The 24270-nt window shown below is 42.4% G+C and overlaps 1 protein-coding gene across 7 annotated transcripts in view; it reads right to left on the bottom strand.

Annotated features, from left to right (window-relative positions):
* The window catches only part of LOC116864732 (IQCJ-SCHIP1 readthrough transcript protein), a 721490-nt gene that overhangs the window by 5275 nt on the left and 691945 nt on the right, over positions 1 to 24270 (bottom strand). For all 7 annotated transcript variants that reach the window (XM_032852613.1, XM_032852614.1, XM_032852615.1 and 4 more), the window contains 4 exons: positions 22119 to 22237; positions 3717 to 3834; positions 2580 to 2777; positions 1498 to 1621 (listed from right to left, as the gene is read on the bottom strand). In XM_032852613.1, the coding sequence (XP_032708504.1) occupies positions 1498 to 1621; positions 2580 to 2777; positions 3717 to 3834; positions 22119 to 22237 (559 nt within the window). The remainder of the gene's footprint in view (positions 1 to 1497; positions 1622 to 2579; positions 2778 to 3716; positions 3835 to 22118; positions 22238 to 24270) is intronic.

The raw sequence follows: 24270 nt of genomic DNA, 5'->3' as shown, positions 1-24270 counted from the left end.
AAGGCAGCGGCTTAACCCACTGAGCCACCCAGGCGTCCCGAATCTATGGTTTCTTAATTAGAATGTCAAACACTTTCCCTTGATTTTAAAACAATACTGAACATATTAAATTAACTCTGAATATGTCCAATTCTATTTTTTCAGTATGTTTTTAGGATAGTTTAAATATTTTTTTTCTCAATTCCAGTACAGTTGCTTTTTATACTAGCACTCAGTAGAGGGCCGACATAATGCATGGAAATTTTTTCCCCACGTGAAGTTTTTCACTTTTTGGTTTGGAAATTTTCAAACTGATACAAAAGCAAAGAGATTGATTCAATGAATCCCCATGCCCCATGCATCCAACCAGCTTCAAAAACGATCAGCTCATGGCCCATCTCGACACATCTATCTCCCCTTCTCTTACTAGGTTATTTTAAAGCAAATTTCAGACATGATATCATTTCATCTGTAAATGTTTCAGTATGTATCTTTAAAGACAGGGCTCTCTTTTTCTAAGTTAACATAACCACAATACTTTCATCATACCTAAACAAATAATTTTTTTTTTTTTTTTTTTTTTTTTTTTTTAAGGAGAGAGCGTGCGAGTTGTAGGGAGTAAAGGGGGAGAGAGAGAATCTCAAGCAGACTCCATGCACGGAGCTGAAATCAAGAGTCGGACGCTTAACTGACTGAGCAACTCAGGTGCCCCACCAATAAATCTTATTAAAACATTCAGCCCGTGTAAACATTTCCTGGCTGGCTCTTAAGTGCTTCTTTATAGTTAGTTGGTGAATGCATTTGGTTGGCCTCTTAGGTTGTTTTCAATCTTAAGTTCACAGGATTTTATAGAATCTTATGTTCCAAAGGTTGGAGGGCACATGGGTTCAGCTGGACTAACCACACTGCCCAAGTGGGTATGTTCTATGTTCTCTCTGTCACTGGGCTGAGCAACCAGCTGCCCTTCTCTGTGTAACCAGGCACCTAAGTGAGCACCTCTCATGTGCCATCTATCGGCACACTTCTGTTGGAGGCCCTTCTTTATTCTGGGGGCGGGAGGGAAGGCCCATAATTTGTCAACCTGTAATTGTCACATATTGGTCATACAAATTTTCCCCACCTGGAGTCCCACAAAATAAGCTGAATCTGATTTGATGACCCAAAACGAACAGATACACAAGTACAGTTGAGGGTGTAATTGCGTAATTAATGACACGTAACTACCAAATGGTAGTCCAGAAACCGATGCTGTGAGCCAAATACACACATCGTGCTCGGCGCTGGGGGTTTGAGAAGAATCAAGAGGACCTCTCACCTCTGAGAACCTTGAATAATTCTTGAAATTTCTGAACACTTTACGGTAAAAAAACAAAAACAGAGCCTTGTGATCCTCTTCCTTCTCTTGCGGCACGTAGGAGGAACCCAAGGGAAGGGACAAAGGAAGTGAATCAAGGAGGTAGTACTATCCCACGATATTTCACATCCAACTCCCCATTTTCAAGCTCTCCGCACACTTACTTTCTATCTGGGAATGGAGATCGTTGACTATCACTTGTAGCTGCCCGAGAGTCATGTCCCGCAGGTCGGTGGGCTTTAAACTTCTTTTCATCAGGCATTCGCTTATATGAGGCATGTGTGGCAGCTGAAGATACAGAAGGAAGAAATGGAGGTGTGACCTGAGCAGCCACGGCACTGAGAACAAGACCCACTTTTCTCCTGACAGATCTGCTCTCACCCATTTCCGTTCTGGGCCTGTGCTCCAGAGCATTTCCCAGTGCGAGCTCCCCACCCCAGCCCCACACACCATGTTGTCCAAAACACTTCTGGCGTCAAAATGCGACACTAATCAAAAGCTATCAGACTGGTCTTGAACACAGGCCATGACAACTGCGAGTCCGTGATCATGTCTACAAATGAATGACGAGGGAGCTCCGGGAATACCAATGACATGGATAAAATTAATAATATCAGCTCTCTAACCATCTGCACCATGTTATAAGCACTGTGCTGTGTGCTTTAAATGCTTTGTTTACTGAATTCTCACAATCGTGCTCTCACACTGGTGTAACTATTCCCATTTTATAGACGACAAAACTGAGACTTCAGTACCTTGCCCGGAGTCCCACAGCAAGTTAATGGCAGAGGTGACTTTCAAAGCCCAGGGCCCTTATCCATTATGTCATACTGTCTTCACTGAAAGGTGGGAATGACAGCCACGGCGATAGTGAGTTTGCCACAACCAGTAGGTTCTAAACCGGTACTGTTTTAATGACATTAAAATATTCCCCTGACAGCTAATATCACCTCTAAGAAATAGAGCAGATATTTGAATCCAGACTTTCTATGAATGAATAGATATTGAATCTATCCATTGAATATGGATGTGAATCCAGAACAGAGTTTACTTTTGTGTAATCTGTTGCTTATGAATCTTTCAGTAGGAAGGAAAAAGAAACAAACTTAAATATTTCTCAATGACAGTACTTTTTACAAACTGCCTTGTAGAAACCCAAGTTTGCATAACTCTGGGAAAGAACTGGGACCGCGTCAACCATTTTAGCCACCAAACACTTGCTGGCATTTCAGTGTCTCCTGCTTACGAGATCAGCGACGGGAGACTTTTTCCTGTTCTGTTTTTCCACTTCTACTTGCATTTTGGCCATTGGTTTGGCCATGGCGAGGGCCATTTTGGCTTCGGCTTGCAATTTCTTTTGCCTTGTGAGGAAATCCATGTCATCCAGGGATTCGGATTCCTCTTCCGTAGTGTCTCTATCAGAATAGGAAGAACTCTGTTTGCTCTGTGAAGGGAAAAAGAGCAGCCCTGAGCTTTCTGTGTCAGGCGCCATCTCTGGAGATGGGCTACCCCAGTCGCTGGTCCCGCCCAGAGTGGCTGAGAGACTGCCCTCCATCAATGTGACTCGCTACTTGATTTGGTCTATACAAATCTCAGGTAACATTAAAGCAGAGGGTTTATTTCTTCAGTGCCAAGAACAGACTCTGATTTTAGCAGAGTCACATAACAATAGGGAGAATCTGCTTATGACAAACTCGAGATGTCCCTTTGGTTCTAGGTCTCAAAATTTCCTGAAGGGATCAGACACAGCAAAATGTTTAACCCAGAGCTAAGGCAGCATGTTGTTCTCTGGAGTGGACAGGATCTCAGGTATCCAGTGAAATTCTGACGTTGCCCTGCACTCATCGACCAACATGGTTTCCTGCTGGTCGTTCTTTGGTAAGAAAGATGATAAAGCCGTCACAGAGAGTAAAGGATTCCAGCAATAAGCTCCCGGGATCATTAAGCCATCCTTTGCAATATGTACGCAAGGAATGAGCCGGGAATGTTTTACACACATCATCTCACTGGTTTCTCTGAGGAAAGTCCCTGTGTGCTAGTGCTCCCATCCTCACCTGGACCCCGCCCCCACCTTTCAGAATGCGTCCCACTGCTGGTCTGCACTTAATATTTCTCAGCCCCATGGAGAAGGACATAGAGCATAGGTGAGCTCTCTCATGGTTCAGTATGAAAGTAGCTGCTAACTTTAGCAGAGTTTATGTGTCCTTGTATCACAGCTTTGATTCTTCACTGTCAAATTTTAGGAGCATGCTGTGTCAAGAAATGGCACGAGACATTACTTTTTTCATCTCTGCCATGTTTTGTTTTTTCCTGACAAATGAGAAAAAAGAAGCTAAATGACCAGGAAGGCACACACACAGAGCTTTGGTGGCTTTGGACTCACCATGGGAGACAAGGGAGTGTCCAGGCTGGTTTCCGTCTTACTGTCATCAGCATCGCTGTCCTTATCACTGCCGCTGTCGTTGACGAAACATATCTGCAGGTTCATCCCACTCTGTAGCCTGCGTGGAAGCAAGCAGGACAGCCGTTCTGCTCAGTTGTTTGTTATCTGGGAGCGCGCATTACAACTGTCTGGCTTTGTTAATGGAAAGCAATCTTAGGTGTTGTTCGCAAGGAGAAGTGGGTGACCAATGTCAGTCCCAACTTACCCATGATAACTAAAGGACAACGGTGATAACTTAATGAGTTCATAAGTTGATAAAAGATAAAATGTTAGCTTTTGCTAATATCACTTTTTCTCACACCAATTTCATGTTAAAGGGAAAGATAATTTCAGGCCACATAGAATAGCCCTTGGCACAACACCAAACACATGGTTCGTACATAATAAACATGTGTGGAGTCACTGAGTTTACATTCCTGTTGATAAAGATGAATGGGGTCCTCAGCATGCGGTCATCTCGTGTCCTGTCCCATGGGGACGATTCAAAGAAGCTCACTAGAGCAGAGCTCTCTGAAGAAAGACTGCTCCCCACCCCCCGCAAATAGACAGAATGAGGTTGTCTGAGGTAAAGCTATGCTTTGAGCAAGTTGCCAAAAGCCAACCAAGGAAGCTCATTTATGTCATTAAAAAAACACACCATAGGTTCACCCTAGAGAAACCTAAGGAAACCCCGAACCCAGTCAGAGAGGCACAACCTTGGAACCCAGCAGAGCGCCTGGAGCATGAGGTGCTAGAGAGGTGGCCACAGAGGGTCACCCGGCTGTGTCTGCGCCACACAAGGTGGACCACGGATACAACTCTCTGTCCTAACCTTTTTTTGAAATTGAACACATTTCAAAATACTGTTTGGGTCTGAAGACTTTTTAACGAAGTAATTTTTCTTTTAAAGATTTTATTTATTCATTTCATTGACAGAGAGAGACAGCAAGAGAGGGAACACAGGGGGAGTGGGAGAGGGAGAAGTCCGCTTCGCAAGGAGCAGGGAGCCTGATCTGGGGCTCGATCCCAGGATTCTGGGATCATGACCTGAGCCCGAGCCACCCAGGTGTCCCTAAAAAAGTAATTTTTCAAGCCTCCCCAGTAGTCCCAGTCTGTGTGTCAGCATAGGAGACCCCTCAGCAGCAAGGGATCATAAGGAGACTTGTCTAAGCCAGGGTTAGGAAGCCAACACTTTGAATTGCTCTGGCGGTGTTATTACTGTCACAGAGAGAAATGCAAAGAGCAACTCGTCTGATAGTTGACATTAGTATCTTTTTTTATTCCAGTGGGTAGGGATGCTTTGTATAAATTACTCAGATGACTCACAGAAAATGATTTTTTGACAATTACAGGGAACCCAGAAAAAGAAAATCTACCCATTTAAAGCAGACACCCTCACAGTTACGTGTATGTACTGCCACCTATTGGTAACTTCCGGAATTACTAAAAGTCTGGTAGGGAAAGGCAGCCTTCTCCCTCAGCAGGCTGTTTCTGTTCCTCACCTGTCCTCCTCTGCAGACCAGGAGCCAAGCCTGGCTAGGCATGGAAGGGACATGTTCTACTGTGATCAGCTCAGGGGGCTTGGAGTCAGTTGGACGTAAGTTCTGAATCTTCACTTCTTTCTCTGGGCCCATTACTTAACCTCTAAGAACCTCAGTTTCCTCATCAGTAAAATGGGGTGAATAATTCCATGTTTTGTTGGAAGGATGACAATAGTTCAGAGCTAGGCACAGGGTAGGTGCTCTGTACGTATTCACAGTCCTCCTTTTTCTACTTTCTGAAAGCCCAGACAAAGGAATACAGAATTTTAAAAGTGACGTGGCTTTGTAAAGGGACCGCTAAAGTCACTTACTTGAATACCTCGGCTGGCCTTGAGTAGCTCTGACAGAATGTCCTCAAGTTGTCTTAAACTATTAGGCAGCTTGGACTTCTACTGAGCTAGAATTTATCGCCTTTTAATTTTCTTCCATTGGAATTTTTTTTTCCCCTGGAGAAATCTAATATATACAGGTTACCTTTTGATCCCAGATAAATTAAGTTTTAAAATTAATTATCTGTAGTTTGTCAACCACCCTCTCCAATCAACCCATTTTTAATCTAAAACTCAAGATATATGGATTAGGAAATAATGGGAAGTAAAACTGCAAATTAAAAAAAAAACACATTAAAAGCATATTTGAAAAGTAAAAAGTCATTTTAAATTAAACCTAATTTGAATTTAGGAGTATGTAGCATTTTCTATTTACCGAGCTGCTAAAGTCTTGAAAAGATGTGTCCAACACTGGAGGCACAGATTATTAAAAAAAAATATATTAACCTGTGATACCATTACAAAATAAGGTTTAAATCACCCAGGGATATATATTTTCATTCTGAAGAAAGTCTGATCATAAATTCTGTTGTTCTGCCCCTAACTTTGTTTGACCTTTGACCTTTGTGCTAAGGATCAACTCAGACCTCAATCAACCAAACCATACAGCATTTCTAACTCAGGAAAGGCAAAGAAAAAAAAAGGAGGGGGGGTAGATTTAGTAGTCAGAATGAAATGAAAAAACACCTCAGGTAGAAATTCAGAAAATCGCCTTAGTACCACATTATCACCGTGGGAAACTGAGCAGAGCCTCTTACAGGCTGAGACTTATAATTCCTTATAGCAGTAATCACCAAGAATGTTACTCTCAGGAAAAGGAAATTATATGACATAACAGCTAATGGTTCAGAGGGGATTTTAGTAAAGACATCTTAAAATGGACTCAGGTTTCAAGAAGGATTTGTTTGCCTTTAGCCTTTAAGCAGGTTTTAAGATGGAGATGGCTTTGGGTAAACTCAATCACAGATCTCGAGCAGCAGCCCGGCTGAGGGGTGAGTGGGGCCACCTGGTGCTCTCGAAGGCCTCTGTGTCACACGGTCAAGAATGATAAGCCTTCTTCTGCACCCCTTCCCACCTGGGGGAAGCACGGCTGTTCTGAGGCTCCCTCCTGCAGCCCGCAGTCCTGGGCCTCTGTCCCACACGCACACTGTAGGCCACCTGGCCTCACTGAGACCCCAGCTACCAGTCTTGCAAAATCTGAGCCGCCGGGGGTCCAATTTGCCTGGATCTCCCAAGCATCATCAGAGAGGAAAATGAAATGTGATCCTCATCTTTTAATTATTTAATTTATGTAATTTAATGTATATAATTTATAATATATATTTAATTTATATAATTTAAGGCATCCAAGTCAAGGCTGCTTGATGTTTCGAGTGGCATTTACTACAGTGTTGCATGCAAAACGCTGCCTGGCGTCTGCCTTGCCTGTTGGTATTGAAGCTGAAAGGTCTGTGTCCTGGTTTTCCCGGAAACCACTTCTCTTTATAGACCACGAGGCAGTGAAAAACCACACCGCTGCCCAGGGTTACTGACAGGGAGGCCCAGGGTTACTGACAGGGAGCCCCAGGACCTGAGCAGAGGGTGTTCCAGATTGAGAATGCTCAGAAATACGAAGACACAAAGACTAAGTATGTCCTCTGGGCATCTCAGTGTGAGTGCAGGGGCTTCCTTAGTGACAGTGCCTACTGGCTAGCAGCAGGAAGGCATGTAGTGGAGAGGGCGTTCAGTGACAACGTCTGCTTGGCTTTCAAGGCAAGGAACACCTTTACTTGTAAAACACCCGTGCTGACTTCCAACTACCATTACTGGAGATATTATTATTAAAATACGCCCAACACCGAAAGGATGGTGGAGGTGAAGGTTTTTAACTACTAAGAGGACGGTATCTCAAAAACCTAGTCAAGTGATAATATAATCTGGTATAAAGATAATACTTTTTTTTCAAAATATAAGGACCAGGCCAGTTTATTCTCTGAAAGAAACAATGTGATTGATGATCCTAAAGTCTGTGGCGACTTCTAGTAGGGTGGTAGCCACTGTGACTCTGGCCTTTGGCCTTGGTCTTGGTTTGAGGTGATGGACTGGGCTGTTCTGAGGCCAGTTCTGAAACCCAGAACTACTTGGTGTTTTCTGATTTTAGAAACAGCTGTCTCCCAGCACCAGCATAGAACACCGGTGTCTACACAGAAACGTTGAAGAGTCTGTGGCTTTTGCCCACTACACCGTCCCTTAGTTAACTTCATTTGAACTGTTGCACTCAATTCGAGTTTAAAATGACGTTCGCTTGTATTCCCTTGTTGGGCTGTACAACCACCTGCGATAACAGGCAAGGTGACAGTTACTCAGAGAAGTCACAAAAGCTCCCTAGACCTGTAACAGCCTGATTTATAAAAATGGTCCTGATTCTTCCCTCCCTGCACCTGCCCCCTCCGTAATGTGACGGGCAGCTTCTCCCATCAAGAGCTGGAGTCTATTTCCCTACCCCTGGGCTGGCCTCTGACACGTCTTGCCAACGGGATGCTTATGTGCCAAGTCTCCCCCTCAGGAAGCCCTGCCACTGCCCTCAGGACAAGTCCAGTCTTGCCTGCTGGCAGATGAGTGACTTCACAGCACAGAGCTCGACCAGCATTTGTCCCACTGAAGCCCCAAATGCATGAGAGACCTTGGCAGAAAAGGCACGTCACCAAATGGGGGGGGACTGCAGACACGAGTAAGCCCACTGGAACCCAACTCTGATCAGTAGAACTGCTTGGCCGACCTAGAGGCTCCCAAGCAGAAATCAATGTTTATTATTGTATGCCACTGATAAGGGGGGTTTTTGGATTATACATCGTCATTGTGGTAACAACTGGTACGCGGTCACAAAGAAGAGACCACAGGCTGAACCTCTGGTTCTTGAATCCAGGGCCCTTCCCCCCACTACACTTAACCTCAGGTCTGGATTTATTAGATCTTGCCTGTGTGTCTGTTAATATAATCGTGGTGTGCTTATAACTCCTGCATGTGTTTATCATTCTAAGGCAATTGTTTGGTTTTCCTCAAGAAGCGGAGTGAGAAGGAACTACCCATATGCTTATGGATTTCAGATGTGCCTTGCTCATCTTCTGTCCGCAGCTGGAGTGGCTGTGAGAGCCACTGGCCCCGCTCTCTCATTTGTTGCTCAATATCCCCAACTCGTTTGTGACTGGGCCATTAAAACGTTATTCCCATCTATTTTAATGGATCTATGATGCATTATTCAAAGACTTTATACATAATAAATAATCACTCATATTTTTATCATATATCTTTTTTTGTTTCATGAGACTTTTAAAAGAGAAGGAATATAAAATCTGGGTTGTAATTACCCAAGGGTAGCTGTAAACACATTTCATTTTTCTAAGGATTTGTCATGAAGAAGGAATGTGGGGACAATTGAGGTTTTGGTAAGCTCCAGAGGTCCTGAATGTGTGCTGGTGTCTCTACAGACTATGCCAAGGGGGGTTAAAGTGAGGTGCTGCTGCTCCATGATAAAAGACTTTTCCCATCCCCACACTCTGACCCCTTCCTCTTCTGCTACCCAGTATCTGTTATTGTGAAAATATTATTCTAAAATGCTATTTCATAAGAATGCTATTCTTATTTTTACTTGAGTGGGATTGTGCTCATTTCTTTTGCTAAGTGGTGTGTAGTGCATGGGATGACCATTTATTGGATTTTTAGAAAAGGCTGGTGTTTGCATAACAGGTGTGAATATGGCTGGTCCAGCAGATCTCATCCCCCCCACACAAAAGTACAATAAGTGATTTTTTAATACTACAGAAGGGCTGTTTAACTGGTCTCTCCTTCACTCATTCATCTGAGGATCAGGTAATACCTTCTCTGCAAATTCCATGGCACCAACAGGCTGGTGCTGAGCAGCAGCTATCCATTTTGGCCAGGGTGTACAGTTTCTAGTTTGCTACAGTCTCCGCTACTCCCTCTTGCCTTGTATCTGGGCTTCTTCATTCATTTATGTTTCTTGCTGACCCCTAAAGGCATTTATAGGTCATGACTCCTCCGTTAAGCGGATGCATAATTAGTAGTTGAACCATAAACAGAAATCAGGTCTTTTTAACAAGTACCAAGTACTTGGATCATCAAATCGTAGCATACAAATAGAAATGTGGAATATGAAGAGCATCAGAAGAGAACTTGAAAAACATGTAGTAGATACTCCCTATCTATCTATCTATCTATCTCTTTACTCCCTATATGAGGAAGGAATACTTTTAGGACGTAGACATCCATTAGTAAATAAGGTGTTAACCAAGAAGGGAGACTGAGCAGGGAACTGCAAAAGAAGGGAGGTCTTCAGGGATATGAGTGGTGGTGGGGGGCGGTGGGGATAAAAGCAGGAGAGATGGGAAAGCCGACCCTCTGGCAGGCACGTGCCCAGAGAAGTTCACGGTAGCTCCAAATTCCACGCCACAGAGAGAACTAGGGAAAAAAGATAACACCATGTCTATGTCCCACCCTGACCCACATCTTACAGGACTCAGGCATTTGTCTTCCTCTGCAAAAGCTGAGGAAGGCAGCTCCAAATGTGGCTGGGGTGTGAGCGGCCCTCTCCAGTATTTTTTTTTTTTTCCTTCTCCTAATTTTGCACATCATTTCTTTTTCTGCTTCCTTTTCTCAGGCTGGTTCTGGACCTTCCATCTGTACATGTTCCCATGGTGGCTAGAGGCCATCCAACACGACACAGCCACAGAATCTTCTCACCACATAAGAAACTGATAGAAAAGGGGAAGTGGCCTTCACCAGCTTTTCTTCGGTGGAGCGTCACCGCCCCTATATCCTCACCCAGTTCTCCCAAGAGCTATAAATACTTGCATTCCCCAGACAGCTGTTGGTTCTAATTTCACATCAGTGTCTAGTGTCTTCACTAATGACCGCTTATGTGTAATTAAATTTGGAATTACAGTATCTTGATGTTGAAAAAAAATGCATTTCATCCGAAATATTTTCTACCACGAATTGAAGATCAGAATGAGGCTTCTGATACTGGAATAATGATGGAATAAAACAGTCATGTCTCTTAGGTACCAAATGTGGTCTACTTTCACCTTAATCAAAGCCAAATGATTTCTAAGCAATTTACATTCTGAAATAAAAAAGAGTTATTTTTGTTTTCTCTCTCTCTTTTTAGAGAGGGAGAGAGTGGGGGAAGGGCAGGGCAGAGGGAGAGGAAGAGAGAGAATCCTAAGCAGGTTCCATGCCCAGCACGGAGCCTGATGCAGGGTTTGATCTCACGACTCTGAGATCATGACCTGAGTTGAAATCAAGAGTCACACGTTTTACCGACTGAGCCACACAGGCGTCCCAAGAGTTACCATTTTGGATCATCTACTGTGTATTAAGGCACTTCATACGTATTACCTCTACCCATCAGATTCACTAGAGTAAATATCATGACCCTCATTTTACATATGAGGAAATGAGGGCTCAGAGGTTAAATTGCACAAGTCACAAAGCTGGTATTTTACTCTAGAAGAGTCTGTTTTGAGAGGCCATGGCACTTTAAGAAGGATAGAATAAACTCATGAATGGAAGAAAAAAAGATGAACAAAGAAAGCAAAGCAAAACAAAACAAAAACTGGAAACAATTCCAATGTCCAACAATAAGAGAGGGATTAAGTATGTTTGGTGAAATATAATGACCATTATACAGCTAGCAAAACTGCATATGATAGAAGAACAGCTAGGAACATGAGCAAATATTCCTGATATACTGTTAAGTGAAGAAAAAAATCAGGCTGTAAAACAGTAGGTATAGTGTGATTCCAATTTTGTAAACAGAAATGTGAAGATATATTATGCATAGAAAAAAAATGGCAGGATATACACCTAGATCTTTTTGGGTGGAAGAAATTCAGTTGACTTTGCATTTCTCTCTTCGGAGCTCCTCTGAGTTGCCATGTGTGGGCATTTAACAGGAATTAAAAAGGGAAAAGGAGAGAAAATGGGTGAGCTGATTAGCACTTTCGTGTTGGAGGAAAGGTGAGGAGGATGAAATGTTTGACAGCTGGAAGAGGATAGCTGTGTGTCTGACTCAGACTGTGGCTATGCAGGGAGCCTGACTCACGTATGAGTCAGGCTGGCCTTTTGGTTTTGGCAGGGGGTTTGGGGGCGGGAGATCCTCTCAGAGGGCAGCAGGAACCATCTTCTTTTAAGCGAACATTTCTGGAGATGGACTCTTTTATTCGATTGTTGACATCCCTTTCAGGCCCAGTCTCAACCCCGTTCTCTACTTAACCCCCCCACCCCTGGATCTGCTGTACATTATAGACTCGGAAGTAATTGATATACATTTAGGCGTCTGTGTTTTTAAAGCCAGCCTGCTCATTTACTCCTCTCAGCCCAGGGTTCAAACTTGTATTTGTCTGGCCTGCTGATGAATTTCAGCTGCTGGAGATGAACAAATGCTTGCTGCTTCTGGACCAAGGACAACGTTCATGTGCCAGGGGTAAAGCCATGGCAGCTGGAGAGTCAGTGCCTGTGCCTGGTTTCGAGGGGTATGACTAGATCTGGTGATGATCTCAAGTGCAAATTCTTTTACTCTGCTGTACACTGAACCCTGCTCTTACCACTTTGTATATTCATGTTTAAAAACAGCTGGCGACCACCAAGGTGTGCTTGCAGAGTAAGCTTTATCTCCAAGACATTCTTTTTCATGACTTGATTAGTGGTCATTTGAATTACATGCAGTCACTCAAAAGAATGCAGAGCTACTGAATTTCACTGAGTCCATGAAGCGTGGTGGTTCATATTTCGCCATCTTTAAAGTCAGGTGTCTCACAGCCTCAGCCACTCGGGTGGCTGGTGGCATGGCTGTTTCACTGAGCAGTCACTCCCCGAGGCCGACTAGCCAGCTGAGGAACACTCGTGAAGAGGTGGGATCTGGTAGCTCAGGTGGTTGTGCCTTCTGGTAAGAACCACAAAACTCCAGCATCCAAACCTGCGGAATAGGGCTGGCGGCTTGGAAGGTGACGCCCAGCATCTCCTGACGACATAGAGGGCGTCACTGTGCGGAAAAGTGAAGGCTGACAACTCGGAGGCAAAGTGGTTAACTGGAGAGTTGGGTTCTGAACATGAAGAGGGTTTTGGACTATCTTAACCAACATGTTTTACATTTTCTTCTTCTTTTTTTTTAATACGTACAAGACACAGGTAATATAAAAGTGTATATCCAAATAAGTCCAGAAGGCTTCTTTCAATCGTTAAAATAAAAACTCTTAAGTGTTAAGGAGGCGTGTGTCCCTATTCCATTCGCAGTGGGTTTTCAAAATATCTTCCATGGGATTTTAATGCATGTGATAATCTGGATGAGAACAATGTGAGGGGCACAGAAATTTTATAAGTCTGAACAAAGGGACTGTGTTAGACCTCCAGATGACATGGCTCACTTGAGGACAGTGGGAGTGTGTCCTCATGGCAGCGAAGCTTTGGTGAACTCTCAGAGGAGCCCGGTCTTCATTTGAGCTGCATGTGTCCAAACACATGTATGGGAACACTGTCCAAAGGGAGTGCGAACCACAGTAATAAAGTCATGATAACTTGTCAGAGATGAGTGCCAATGAAAAATCATTCCTAGAAGCTCTTTTAATTAAACATTTAGCTGTCCACTGGAGCCATTTTTAAATATAAAATGCAGCCCTGTGGCCTTTTCCTCCCTGCCTCCCACCCTTTTGCAATAGCTCCAACAATTGAATTCTCATTGGTGATAATAAAAAAATTCATAAGACAGGGTACAGCTGGTTATGCCTCTAGCAAGATGTCAACTTTCGCTCGCACAAAATTAACTGCACCTAATTAAACTGGGGTCATTGGCATTATTGTAAAGTGAGGCTATTTATTAGACAAAGAAAATTTCACAAATACCATTTTGCTTTTCTTTCAGGTTTGTGAGAGAGAAGAATTGCTTACATAATTAAATTTGTTTTGCCATTTTAATCTTATGAAGCCTCAAAAGATCCACTTCAAATCTTGCTTTACTTCTAAAATGGTGGTATTTTAGAATTGTAGAGCTAATCCTTGGAGGAGGACATAAAAAAATGATAGGTTTCCCATAGACTGCCTAACTGTTTTTCAAACAGTATAAAAAAAATAATTTGTAAACTACCATTTACAATGACATGTATCTTGGAATTACTTACATGAAGGGTTTCCCAAGCAAATTATTGGTACACGTGTATGAGATTAATATGACGTTTAAAAGATATGTTGCATGTTATAAATAGGTTGCTGCTATAGTATGTACCTATTACTTCCAGAAAGAGGCCACAGAAAGCAAATTTCATTGCATTGAAATGGGATAACCTCTTTCCTCACCCATGCTGGATATATAGGATTATGCTGCTTCCTTCTCAAGGAAATAATGCAAAAATTATTACTGTTAGAGACAAAAGGGTGATTTGCTTTCCCGGCAAAATGATACTGGTTCAACTTGGGATTCTGTAGCATATTATATATACAGAGTCCCAGTTCCTCATATCCAAAGCTCCTGTGAATCCAGTTTCTTTAAAAGACTCTCTCGAGGGGCGCCTGGGTGGCTCAGTGGGTTAAAGCCTCTGCCTTTGGCTCAGGTCATGATCCCAGGGTTCTGGGATTGAGCCTGGCATGGGGCTCTCTGCTCAGCAGGGAGCCTGCTTCTCCCCCGACCCCTCGCTCTGCTTCCCTCTCTGCCTGCTTGTGATCTCTGTCAAATAAATAAATAAAATCTTAAAAAAAAAAAAAAGGCTCTCTCGATCACTGTTATCTGTCCAGTTGGTAGGACTCCCTGGGCCGGGTGCCTCTAGGGCCTCCATCCCAGCCCAAACACAAAACACTAAGAAACCTATAAGAATAACAAATAAGTGGGCTCTGATTTGGGGATGCTGGAATGGTTGAGATGCGTGAACAGTAATCACTATTCAAACCAGCTGCTCAAAAGCTCTCTGGGGAATTTCTGTTTTTCACAATATTTACAGTGTTTAGAGAAAAGGGTATAGCCTCTTCTGGATTACACCCTCCTGCTGTGTACTTTATGAAGAAGACTGTATTTATATTTGTATGTGTGTAAATAAAAATCTATCTAGGGGTCAGGTAAGAAGAGAGGAAGAGTCAGGTTTATTTTATGGTTGTCTGAGGCAAGGAGAACTGTGAAGGCCGCAAACGTCTTCTCCACAACATCAGATCAGGTTGTAATGTCTGAAAAAGGAAAGGTTTCCCCTGTCTCTTACTAATGACAGCTCTGTACTTTCACAGCAGCCATGCCAGCTCCCAGTCCTTCAATAACACTGAGCTGTATCAACTCCGATTCAGAAATACAACAGTGATTCGAGCTTAATTTGGTCAATGAAAACGTATTTTATAAGAAAGTATGATACCAGTAATAAGAGAAAAGGAGTATTTTTTTTTTTTTGAAGAAGAAGATGACTACACTGAATATTTCTTAGAAACCTATTTTAAAAGTAGAGTAGATAATTCACTTTTCTCCTTTCCTTTTCAGCTTTCGCCGAAACATTTCTAAGCAGGGAAAAATAACAAAGGTCATACAGTCTCAGTTCGAAAAGGCTGATTATGTGTAGATTAGCACGTTTTGAAGAAAAAAATGGCGCTTCCTATATTTGCTGTATTTCAGTGTAAGTCAAATTTAATTAGTTGAGTTATGAAGCAATATAAAAAATTCTTTTGCTGCAGTATTCGACATGAAATGTCTTTACGGGATTATTGTAAGCCTCGCTTACATTTAACAGCTTGTCACTCTTTTAAAAAGTGCTTTGGGAGACAGCACCAATTAGAAAAATTCAGTGGGGTTGAAACCCAAAGGGCAACTCGGAGGCACTTAAACTCACAGGAGCTGCTCATACATGTCTTCCCAGAAGACCCTCATGTTACTTCAGAATTTCTCACACAGTGTGGATGAAGTTAATTTTTACAGGTAAATGCACCTTCATATATAAATAGAACTCCATGATTTTGCCAAAGGCCCTACTTCCTTGGGGCCCTTTTGTCTTAAAAGTAAGCTTAGCACTTCAGAATTAATTGCTTGGCCAATTAATTTTAAGTCCTCAGCCTCATTTAAAATTGAGCACTGAGCTCTTTGGAGTCATACAGTCAAAAAAGATTTACCTGGTTCTGTTGACTTAATAATTCAGCATATGTACTCTGGTGCATTCTGGAGCACCATGTTAATGGACTTTCAAGTCCTAACGTCCCTCAAGTCCTTTTGTAAGTAAGAGGTGAGGTATTTCCAGCTCAGTGAAGAATTTCGGGGATTGTAATACATTAGAAAAAAATTAATTCTAATAGGAATGGTGAATGTGGGTTACACAACTGCAACTGAACATTTCCTGAGGCTTTTCTCTTACATTATTACTGACAAGGGGAAATGACAGTCAGTCTGTGCAGACTTTCCATTTACAGGGAGAAAGTGATATTTCTTAGAAACATTAAGTCTTGTCATTAGCCATCATCCTAAAGGGTACCCAAAAAGTCACCGTGTTCTCACAGAGGATGATCTCATTCCAGAACATGGAGATGAAAACATCTGAAGAAACAGGATATAAATAATCTTCCTTATGGCGAGTCACCAAGCGAAGCTTGTTATGAGCTACCGTGGGATCCATGTGTTTCGATAGCTCTGTCTCCACCAGGGGTAGATGACTCAGTGATTTTCAGATTTGGCTCTGCCTGAAGAGTTTCGGATGGGCTCTGGGGAGGATGTAGGGAGTGCTGGGGAGAGGCCCTCCCGTGAAGGCCTGGGGAGGTGGGCTGAACGGGGAAGATGCAGAGCGGCCCTGAGGGGAAATGATAGGGGGCCATTTTCTGGGCAGGGGTATCCCAGACTCTCTTCTTCCAGTCTTCCCGAACCACAGGAGGACAGTGTGGCTTTGTACACAGGGTTTCTGCACAGGATTGTATTTGAGGAGATACTTCTGCTATTAGAAACAATGAAAATCATCCCCCAGGAAGCCATCTGGCCTAAACCTTCATGAGACTTCCAAGTTCAACATGGCATTTTGAACACAGGTATTTGCCTAGTTTCTCTTCTGAAATCCTGGTAAAATAATATTAAGGGAAGAAAGAATGCATAAACCTCCAGGAGTGAAGAAAGTAGAAAAGGAGATAAGAGCACACAAGAGAGTGTGATGAAATGTTGGAAGATAAAATGCAGGTGGGTGAGAAGTATTTGACTTAACCTTTCAGTTTGCTGGGTACTTGTAGGGAACACTGGTGGAGGAAGCACGTGGGTGTGCGCTGTAGAGTCCCAGACACGCTCGGGTACGTCTGCAGGCCAGGGAGTGGGCCAGGGCTGCACCCAAAGAAAGACTGATGGAACAACCGAAAGGACTGCACGGACCCTCTATCTGCCTTGCCCACCCGTGGCCTGGTGGACAGTTTACTACCTTGAGAGGTTGAACCAGAGGAGCTCGGAAATGGGACACACCCAGACACGGCTGAAATATCAAACTGAGGGCCTTTTCTGACATCAAAGGAATAAACAACATTCTACATGTTGAACCTTCAACCATTTCCCCGCTAGAGTCTTAAAATCCTGGCAGCTGGGCTTAAAACTCCTCAGGATGAGGGTGGAGAGTCGTCTGTGGCAACTTAGAATCCAAAGAAAAGAGATTTACATACTTTTATTTGGAGGCACCCTAATGAAATAGTTGCATTTTTATCTGACCATTCTAAAGGGAAGTTCACCATTCTTTAATTCAGCAAATCTTTAGTGACGATGTATTAGGCACTAATTATTTTTATTATTTTAAAGATTTATTTATTTATTTGTGAGAGCAAGAGAGCACACGTGAGCAGGGGGAGTGGGGAGAGGGAGAGAGAGAATCCGCAAGCAGACTCCCCACTAAGCATGGAGCCTGACACAGGGCACGAATCCAGGACCCTGAAATCATGACCTGCGCCGAAATCAAGAGTCAGTTGCTTAACTGACTGAGCCACCCAGGCATCCACTTATTAGGCATTATTCAGTCAATAGTTACGGTGGAGAACAAAATATGGACTCTCTTGGAGTACTAGACAAAGAATGAATCAAAAAAAGAAAAACTATATATAATACAATATCAGGTAGTGACAAGGACCACAAAGAAAAGCAAATTAGGGTAAGAGGACAAGCAGGGTAAGAGGAGAGAAAATGATAGGTATGTTGGGTGTTTACTTTTTAATTGGGTGGTCAGGGAAGGTCTCTCAGAGGAAACAATGTATGTCACCAAGCCCCAACTGTGGAGTTTACTTACAGCATTTAGCATTTTACATTAGTTGTTGATGGGCAGAAATCGAAACAAACAAAAACAAACTCAGAAAAAAACATGGGCAATGTAGAAATCAGAAGAAAATATTTTAAACAATATACCTATAATTAATACCCATTGTAAAATGAGAAAGCATCATTTCAAAAATTTTTGAAAACTTAAACAAAATGGGACAAATTCTTAGAAAAATATAACCCACCAGAACTGACCTAAGAAGAAATAAGAAGCATGTATAACCTTAACACCATCTAAAAACTGGAAGCAGTTAGAGCAAACACGCAAAGTAAATAACAGGCCTGATGTTTATACAGGTGAGAAATAGCATATTCTAATATTATGCAGACTTTTCTTAGACATTATGGAAGAAGGAATAGTAGCCAACTAATATTAAGCCAGCACTGCCCTGATATAAAAACAAGAAAAAAATACTGTAGGAAAAGAATACAGCAGACCCATGTCACTCATGAATATAAGTTTAATAATCCTAAACAAAATATTATAAATAAAATTCATGGTGTCTGAAAAAATCCAACCAATTTTGCTTTATATTAGGTATGCAAGGATTGTTCAAAATTTTAAAAATCTCTACCTGTAATTCATTAATACATTAGCAAGGTAATCATATAATGATCTCAAAAGATGCTGAAGAAGCTTACGATAGTTACATACCTATTCATGGTGAAAATTCTTTATAAATTATGAATATAAGGGAACATGACTAACTCACAAAGAGAAACATTAAAGAAAACCTAAAATTAACATCATCCGAAGTGAGGAAACACTAGAAGTACTCATTTAATATGAGAAATGAGCTAAAGATTCCAACTACTACCATTTTTTATCAGGGCCCTAACCATGTAATAAAAGAAAAAAAAACAGATACATGAGGATTGGAAAGCAATAAGTAAAGTTGCTCTTTTTCAGATGATAGTATTTAAAAATCCCAAATGATCTACAGACAACTTTATTAGAAGTAACAGAAGGGCAGACAAGTAGTAGGAACACTCTAACAAAGTGGGTGTATTTAAGACTAGTATAAAAATGAAGCTGCATTTCTGCTCACCAGCAGCAAAACAATGAGAATGAATTACCAAAGAGAAGTTAAAATTATACCAGAATGCCAAGTATCTAGAAATAAATAAAACAAAGGATGGATAATCTCTCTAAATGAGAAATTATGAACTTTATTTAGAAATATTCAATTACATCAAATAAAGGAGAGAAAGGCTGAGGTGATGGGTAGGGATATACAATATTGTGGAAATGCATTCTTCCCTGAATTGATCTATAGATTCAGTACAATTCTAGTCAAAATCCCAAGAGAGTACTTTCTTGAACTTGATTAGATAATTTAAAGTTGATATGGAGGAATACAAAAGCAAGAACAGGTAGCACACTTATGAAGAAAAAGAGGAGAGGGACTTGCCTGCCTGTCCAGATTTTAGGGCTTACTTTGAGGCTATAGTAATTAAGGCTGCATGGTGTTGGTGAGGGGATAGAAACACTTACCAATGAAACAGAATGTATTCCCACTTATGTTTCATATATGCAGAAGTGGTCTGTCAGATCAGTGAGTAAAAGAGGGATTGTCTAATCAACAGGATGGAAAAAATGGTCATGTAAATGGAAAAAGATGAAATCAGACATCGCCTCCATAACCATATCAAGAAACCAACACCTGATTGATTACGGACTTTAGAAAGTCACTTTCAACTCTTGGTAGGAAATCTAGGTTAACGTCTTTTGGATCTTGGGGTTGAAGATTTTCTGGATGGGATACAGAAAGCATGGACTATGAAAGCTTGATAAAAAGAACCCTGTTCATAGAAGACACAGGGAGGAAGTGAAAAGACAGGCTGCAGCCTGGGAAGAGATTTCTGCAATACATACACCATATTACGGATGAGTATCATGATGAAAGGACGTTGATAAAACAATTTTAAAAAGCACAAAGAATCGGATAGAAATTTGGACCTAAGACTGAAACTGACATTTCACAGAAGGGGAAGCAAAGATGGCTAATAAACACAATGAAATACTATTTAATACCTGTTTAATTAACAAAAATGTAAAAGGGGTTGGCAGTATCACGTGAGAAAGACTACAGTCCACAGGATTTCAGCAACATTGCTGGTAGCAGGGTAACACGTCCGGCATTATCTTCTGGATGTGAACATTCACATACTTTTCTAGTAGTTCTGTTCCTAGATGTGCACCAAAGAGGAGCACTTGCACATGGACAACAGGAGACATGGTCAAGAGTGTTTTTGAGCAGCACTGCTTACAAGAGCAAAACAACTCTGAAACGACTCAGTGCCTACAGTCCGAAGAGGGGCTGAATGAAGTGTGATACACTCACAAAGTGGAAGGTAATACAGCAGCCAAAACCGTGCCCCGGCAATGGGAAAAATGGGGCGGTCTTCATTGCAGGACAAACAATGATGTTTCTCAAGTAATCCGTTTACTACAAGGTTCAGTGTAAAGAACTGACGATCTTAATAATGTAAACAATCAACCATTATTTGACAACAAATTATGAAATAATTATAAAGGGAGAATATGGGGAGTTACAGTGACATGTCTGTAAAAGATGTGAATCGCCATTTTCTATAGTTGGTAGTCCGTAAATGGTTATGTAAAGACTAAGAGAATAAGCGTTCTACTTAGAGATGTGTAGGTAAATTACCAGAAGAAACAGCGAAGGAGTTGAGAGTTATCATTTCTGGAGAGTGGGACAAGATAGAGACAGATGGGACAGGGGACTGTAACTTGTATTTTGTGTTGTTATTATACATCTTACAGTTATTGTTAATGCTATTTTCAGAGTCTTACGTACGTAAGTGTGTGTGTGTGTGTGTGTGTGTGTGTGTGTATGTATATGACTTTGATTTTAAAAACAAAACCTCCCATTTGGGCCAAATGAATGTGACTTAGCTGAGCAGAGAGATGGGGCTTCTAAAAGACCTTTTGGTGCCTTGGGGAATGTTAGAGAAAAGCAGTAGAGATCTATGTGGTCAAATACCCTCATCTTCTAAAGACTGAGGCATGGTACAACAAAACTGTTAAAGTCTCAAAATCAGAAACTGATTAGGGTTAATCCCCAGTCTGCTGGTTCCCCGAGCTCCCCCTGCCACATCCTACTGCGAAGGGAAGGAGATGCTTTCCTTCAAAGGGAAGGCTGGCCTTCCAGCTCTGGAATGACACGTGAGAAAAGTGAGGGAATCCTAGGAGACACAGCTGGCACCTGGCCGAGCAGGAGACGCCAGGATTCCGCCACTTCCGTCCCCACGTATGAAGCCACAGCGGTGACCCCTGTAAGTGCATATATGAGAGCGTGTGAGTGCTTTCTGACTTTCGCTGATTCAGAGGAGTCTCTAAGGAAGAGACTGAAATACAAGGCTTACTGAAAGCTAGATAAAATAGATTTAAATAGACACTAAAGTGTCTAATTCTGGGCATCACAGGAAGGAGAGAGTGGAGATCTGTTGGTTGAATAAATGCATGAATGTTATCATGCATCTCCCACCCCTGGCTTAACATGGTAAATATAGGCGTATTTTATATAGGGAGTGAGTCACATGCAGATTAAAGTTTGGGAATCTCTAGTCTATAGCCTTGTTTTCTAGGTAAAATGATAATGTTAATATGTTTTAACTGGAATTAAAAGCTATGCAAATGATCAGTGGTCTCCTGAAGTAAATTACAATAAATGAGCAATGATAATCTGAAATAAATTAAGATAAAGGAAAAATGCCTGAAGGACAGGTTAAGTACTGTAATAAACATCGAATGATCAAAGTGGGAATTGTATTTCTCAGTTACCAGTATTCACTTCAATCAAATGTGTCGGGGGTTTGGGGGGATGCTGGATGCTTTGGGACTGCTTAATGGGAATTCTGGTGGTTTGCCACACTTCTCTAAGCATCAGCTGATTTGATTAAGAGTGTGGCTTGATTCTCCCATCACAGTGCAAAATCAGAATTGTGCTTAGGGGAAAAAAACTGAAATATAGAAATATGACCTCAAGTGGCTGGGTGAAAACTAAAAAGCAAAAAGCAAACCCAACAAGTGGGGGAGGGGGCTGTCTAGAATCCAAATAAAGGTGTAGTACTATGGGGGGGAAACACTCAAGGGTTTAAAAGATATCTTTTATTAAACGTATGGTCGGAATGCAAAATCCATTAGGGACATATCAGAAAATCAACTCAAAAGAACACTCACCGAGAGGAAAGGCTTGGCTTCCCACTTTTGCTACAGCTGGTATAAATTCCTGGGCCATCATCAAAGAAACTTCCCAGTGCCAACTTCTGTCGGATAGATTCTCTCTCATTTTTCTGTGCCTAAAATTTCAGGAAAATAAAAAGTGCTGATAAGCGGTCAGATACATCACAACCACAGCCTGTCCAACTGCTAAGTTTCTCAGAACTGCAACCTCAGAGGAAACACCAAACCCAGAGTCCACAGCACAGGAGCACGTGATTACTAAGGCCTGAAACACACGCAGTCTTTCCTGGCTTCACCTCTGGAAGCAATTTAGTCCTTCAGAGCCTTTCATGATCACGGTCTGGGAAATCATCATGGTGGTACTAAATGGTCGTCACCGGAAGAGAACTAGATTATGGGGTGCTGCAAACTTTCTTCTTCCTACCTGCTAGACATGACAGCAGGTAGGAGGAAAGTCGTGGAGGACAAGCACTTTGCCCCAAATCAAATCACCTTTATGCCAACTGTGGCCTTTCCCTGGGTCTTGTCTTCTCTCTTCTGTATATCGTCCCTTCAGCCCACTTTCTCCATCACAAGAATATGAATTCATTCAGCCAACACGCACCGGGCCTCGAGGAGATGGCAGGTGTCACATTACGATGTGGAACCCAGCCCAGGCTGGAGGACCACAGCCCCTGCCTGCACCTAGCTTACGGTCTTGGCAGTCTGTTCAAGAGTTCTCCTGATCTCACCGGGTTCACACCCTAACACAGGGCCTGGAATAGCTGGAGAATTCTAATTGGGCGCATCTGTTTCATATTTCGAAGGGAAGTCAGGTCGGTGTGCAGAGCAAAAGGATGTGGGAAACTACACTACTGTGATAATTTGGATATGTTTACAACACTTGGCTTCCCATAAAAGTCCCATAAAAACTCACCATGCTGAACTTTTATACCCTTTAAACAACAGGGGAGAAGATTAGAAATGGTTTCCTTAGTTAAAAATAAAACAACTACAAAAACAAACATAATGAGTTAGAAATCCTAGGGTGAGAGCGAGAGCTTGGTTTTCTGTTCTGCGGGATGATGGAGGACGGGAGAAGCACCGTCGGATGTTCTGAGCTGAAGACGATAAGCATGTTACCTTACCCAATGCAGCGCCCGCGACTGAGCGTGGCTAGGGGAGGCAGGATGGCCCTTGACTCTCTTCGAGGGAGGTTCCGGAGCCACAGCTGCGGCCACAGTACCCAGAAGTTACATGTGAAGCTCAGAGCCATCCTCTGAGCATCCCAGTGTCAGCGGCCAAGCACACAACCCTTCGGAAGGGTGGGCTCAAGATCAGCCTCTTTCCAGCCCAAGTGAAGGCAGTGCACGATAGGTTAAGGCTGCTCTAATGTGGTGGTTATTAACAACATGTGGCTATTTACATTTAGATTAAAAATTAATTAATTAAAGGTTCAACTCCTCAGTCACACTAGCTGCATGACATGAGGTCCGCAGCCCTTGGGGGCTGGTGGGATACCATATTCGACAGAGCAGAATAAAATACATGACCGCACAGTGCGGCTGAGGGAGTGGTTCTCAGCTGCCGGCTTCCACAGGTTGCATCAGAATTTAAAATACACACTCCCATAGCGGCTTGGTCTTTTGGCTAAGGTCAAGTGTAAAATACACATCCCAGGCTCCATCAGCGGATATTTATTTTTTAAAATATTATTTATTTATTTATTTGAAAAAGGGAGAGAGAGTGAGAGTGAGCACAAGCAGGTAGAAGAGCAGAGGGAGAGGGAGAAGCAGACTCCCCGCTGAGCAGAGAGCCCAACGTGGGGCTCGATCCCAGGACCCTGGGACCATGACCTGAGCCGAAGGAAGATGCTTAACCAACTGAGTCACCCAGGCGTCCCAGTAGATACTTGGCTTTAATTGGTTTGTGAAGTTCTAGTTCAAGGACAGCACATCTCTGCTCTCCTTTTCCCTAACATTTTTTAATTCTTGGAAACCATAGCGTCCTTTCCACTCTCACACTTATTGATTGTATCTATTTATTTGAATAGCCCTCCATTTTGGCATGTACCAAGGGAGCTGTGTCATACTGAAGAGCTAGAGTGCGCGCGCTCACGCGTGTGTGTGTGTGTGCATGTCTGTGTGCAGGCCACAGAGTAGAAGGCCCC

Source organism: Lontra canadensis, unplaced genomic scaffold (genome assembly GCF_010015895.1).
Source record: "Lontra canadensis isolate GAN:19392208 unplaced genomic scaffold, GSC_riverotter_1.0 scaffold6, whole genome shotgun sequence".
In the NCBI taxonomy this organism is placed as follows: Eukaryota; Metazoa; Chordata; class Mammalia; order Carnivora; family Mustelidae; genus Lontra; species Lontra canadensis.
This window is presented reverse-complemented; position numbering and strand designations above follow the sequence as displayed.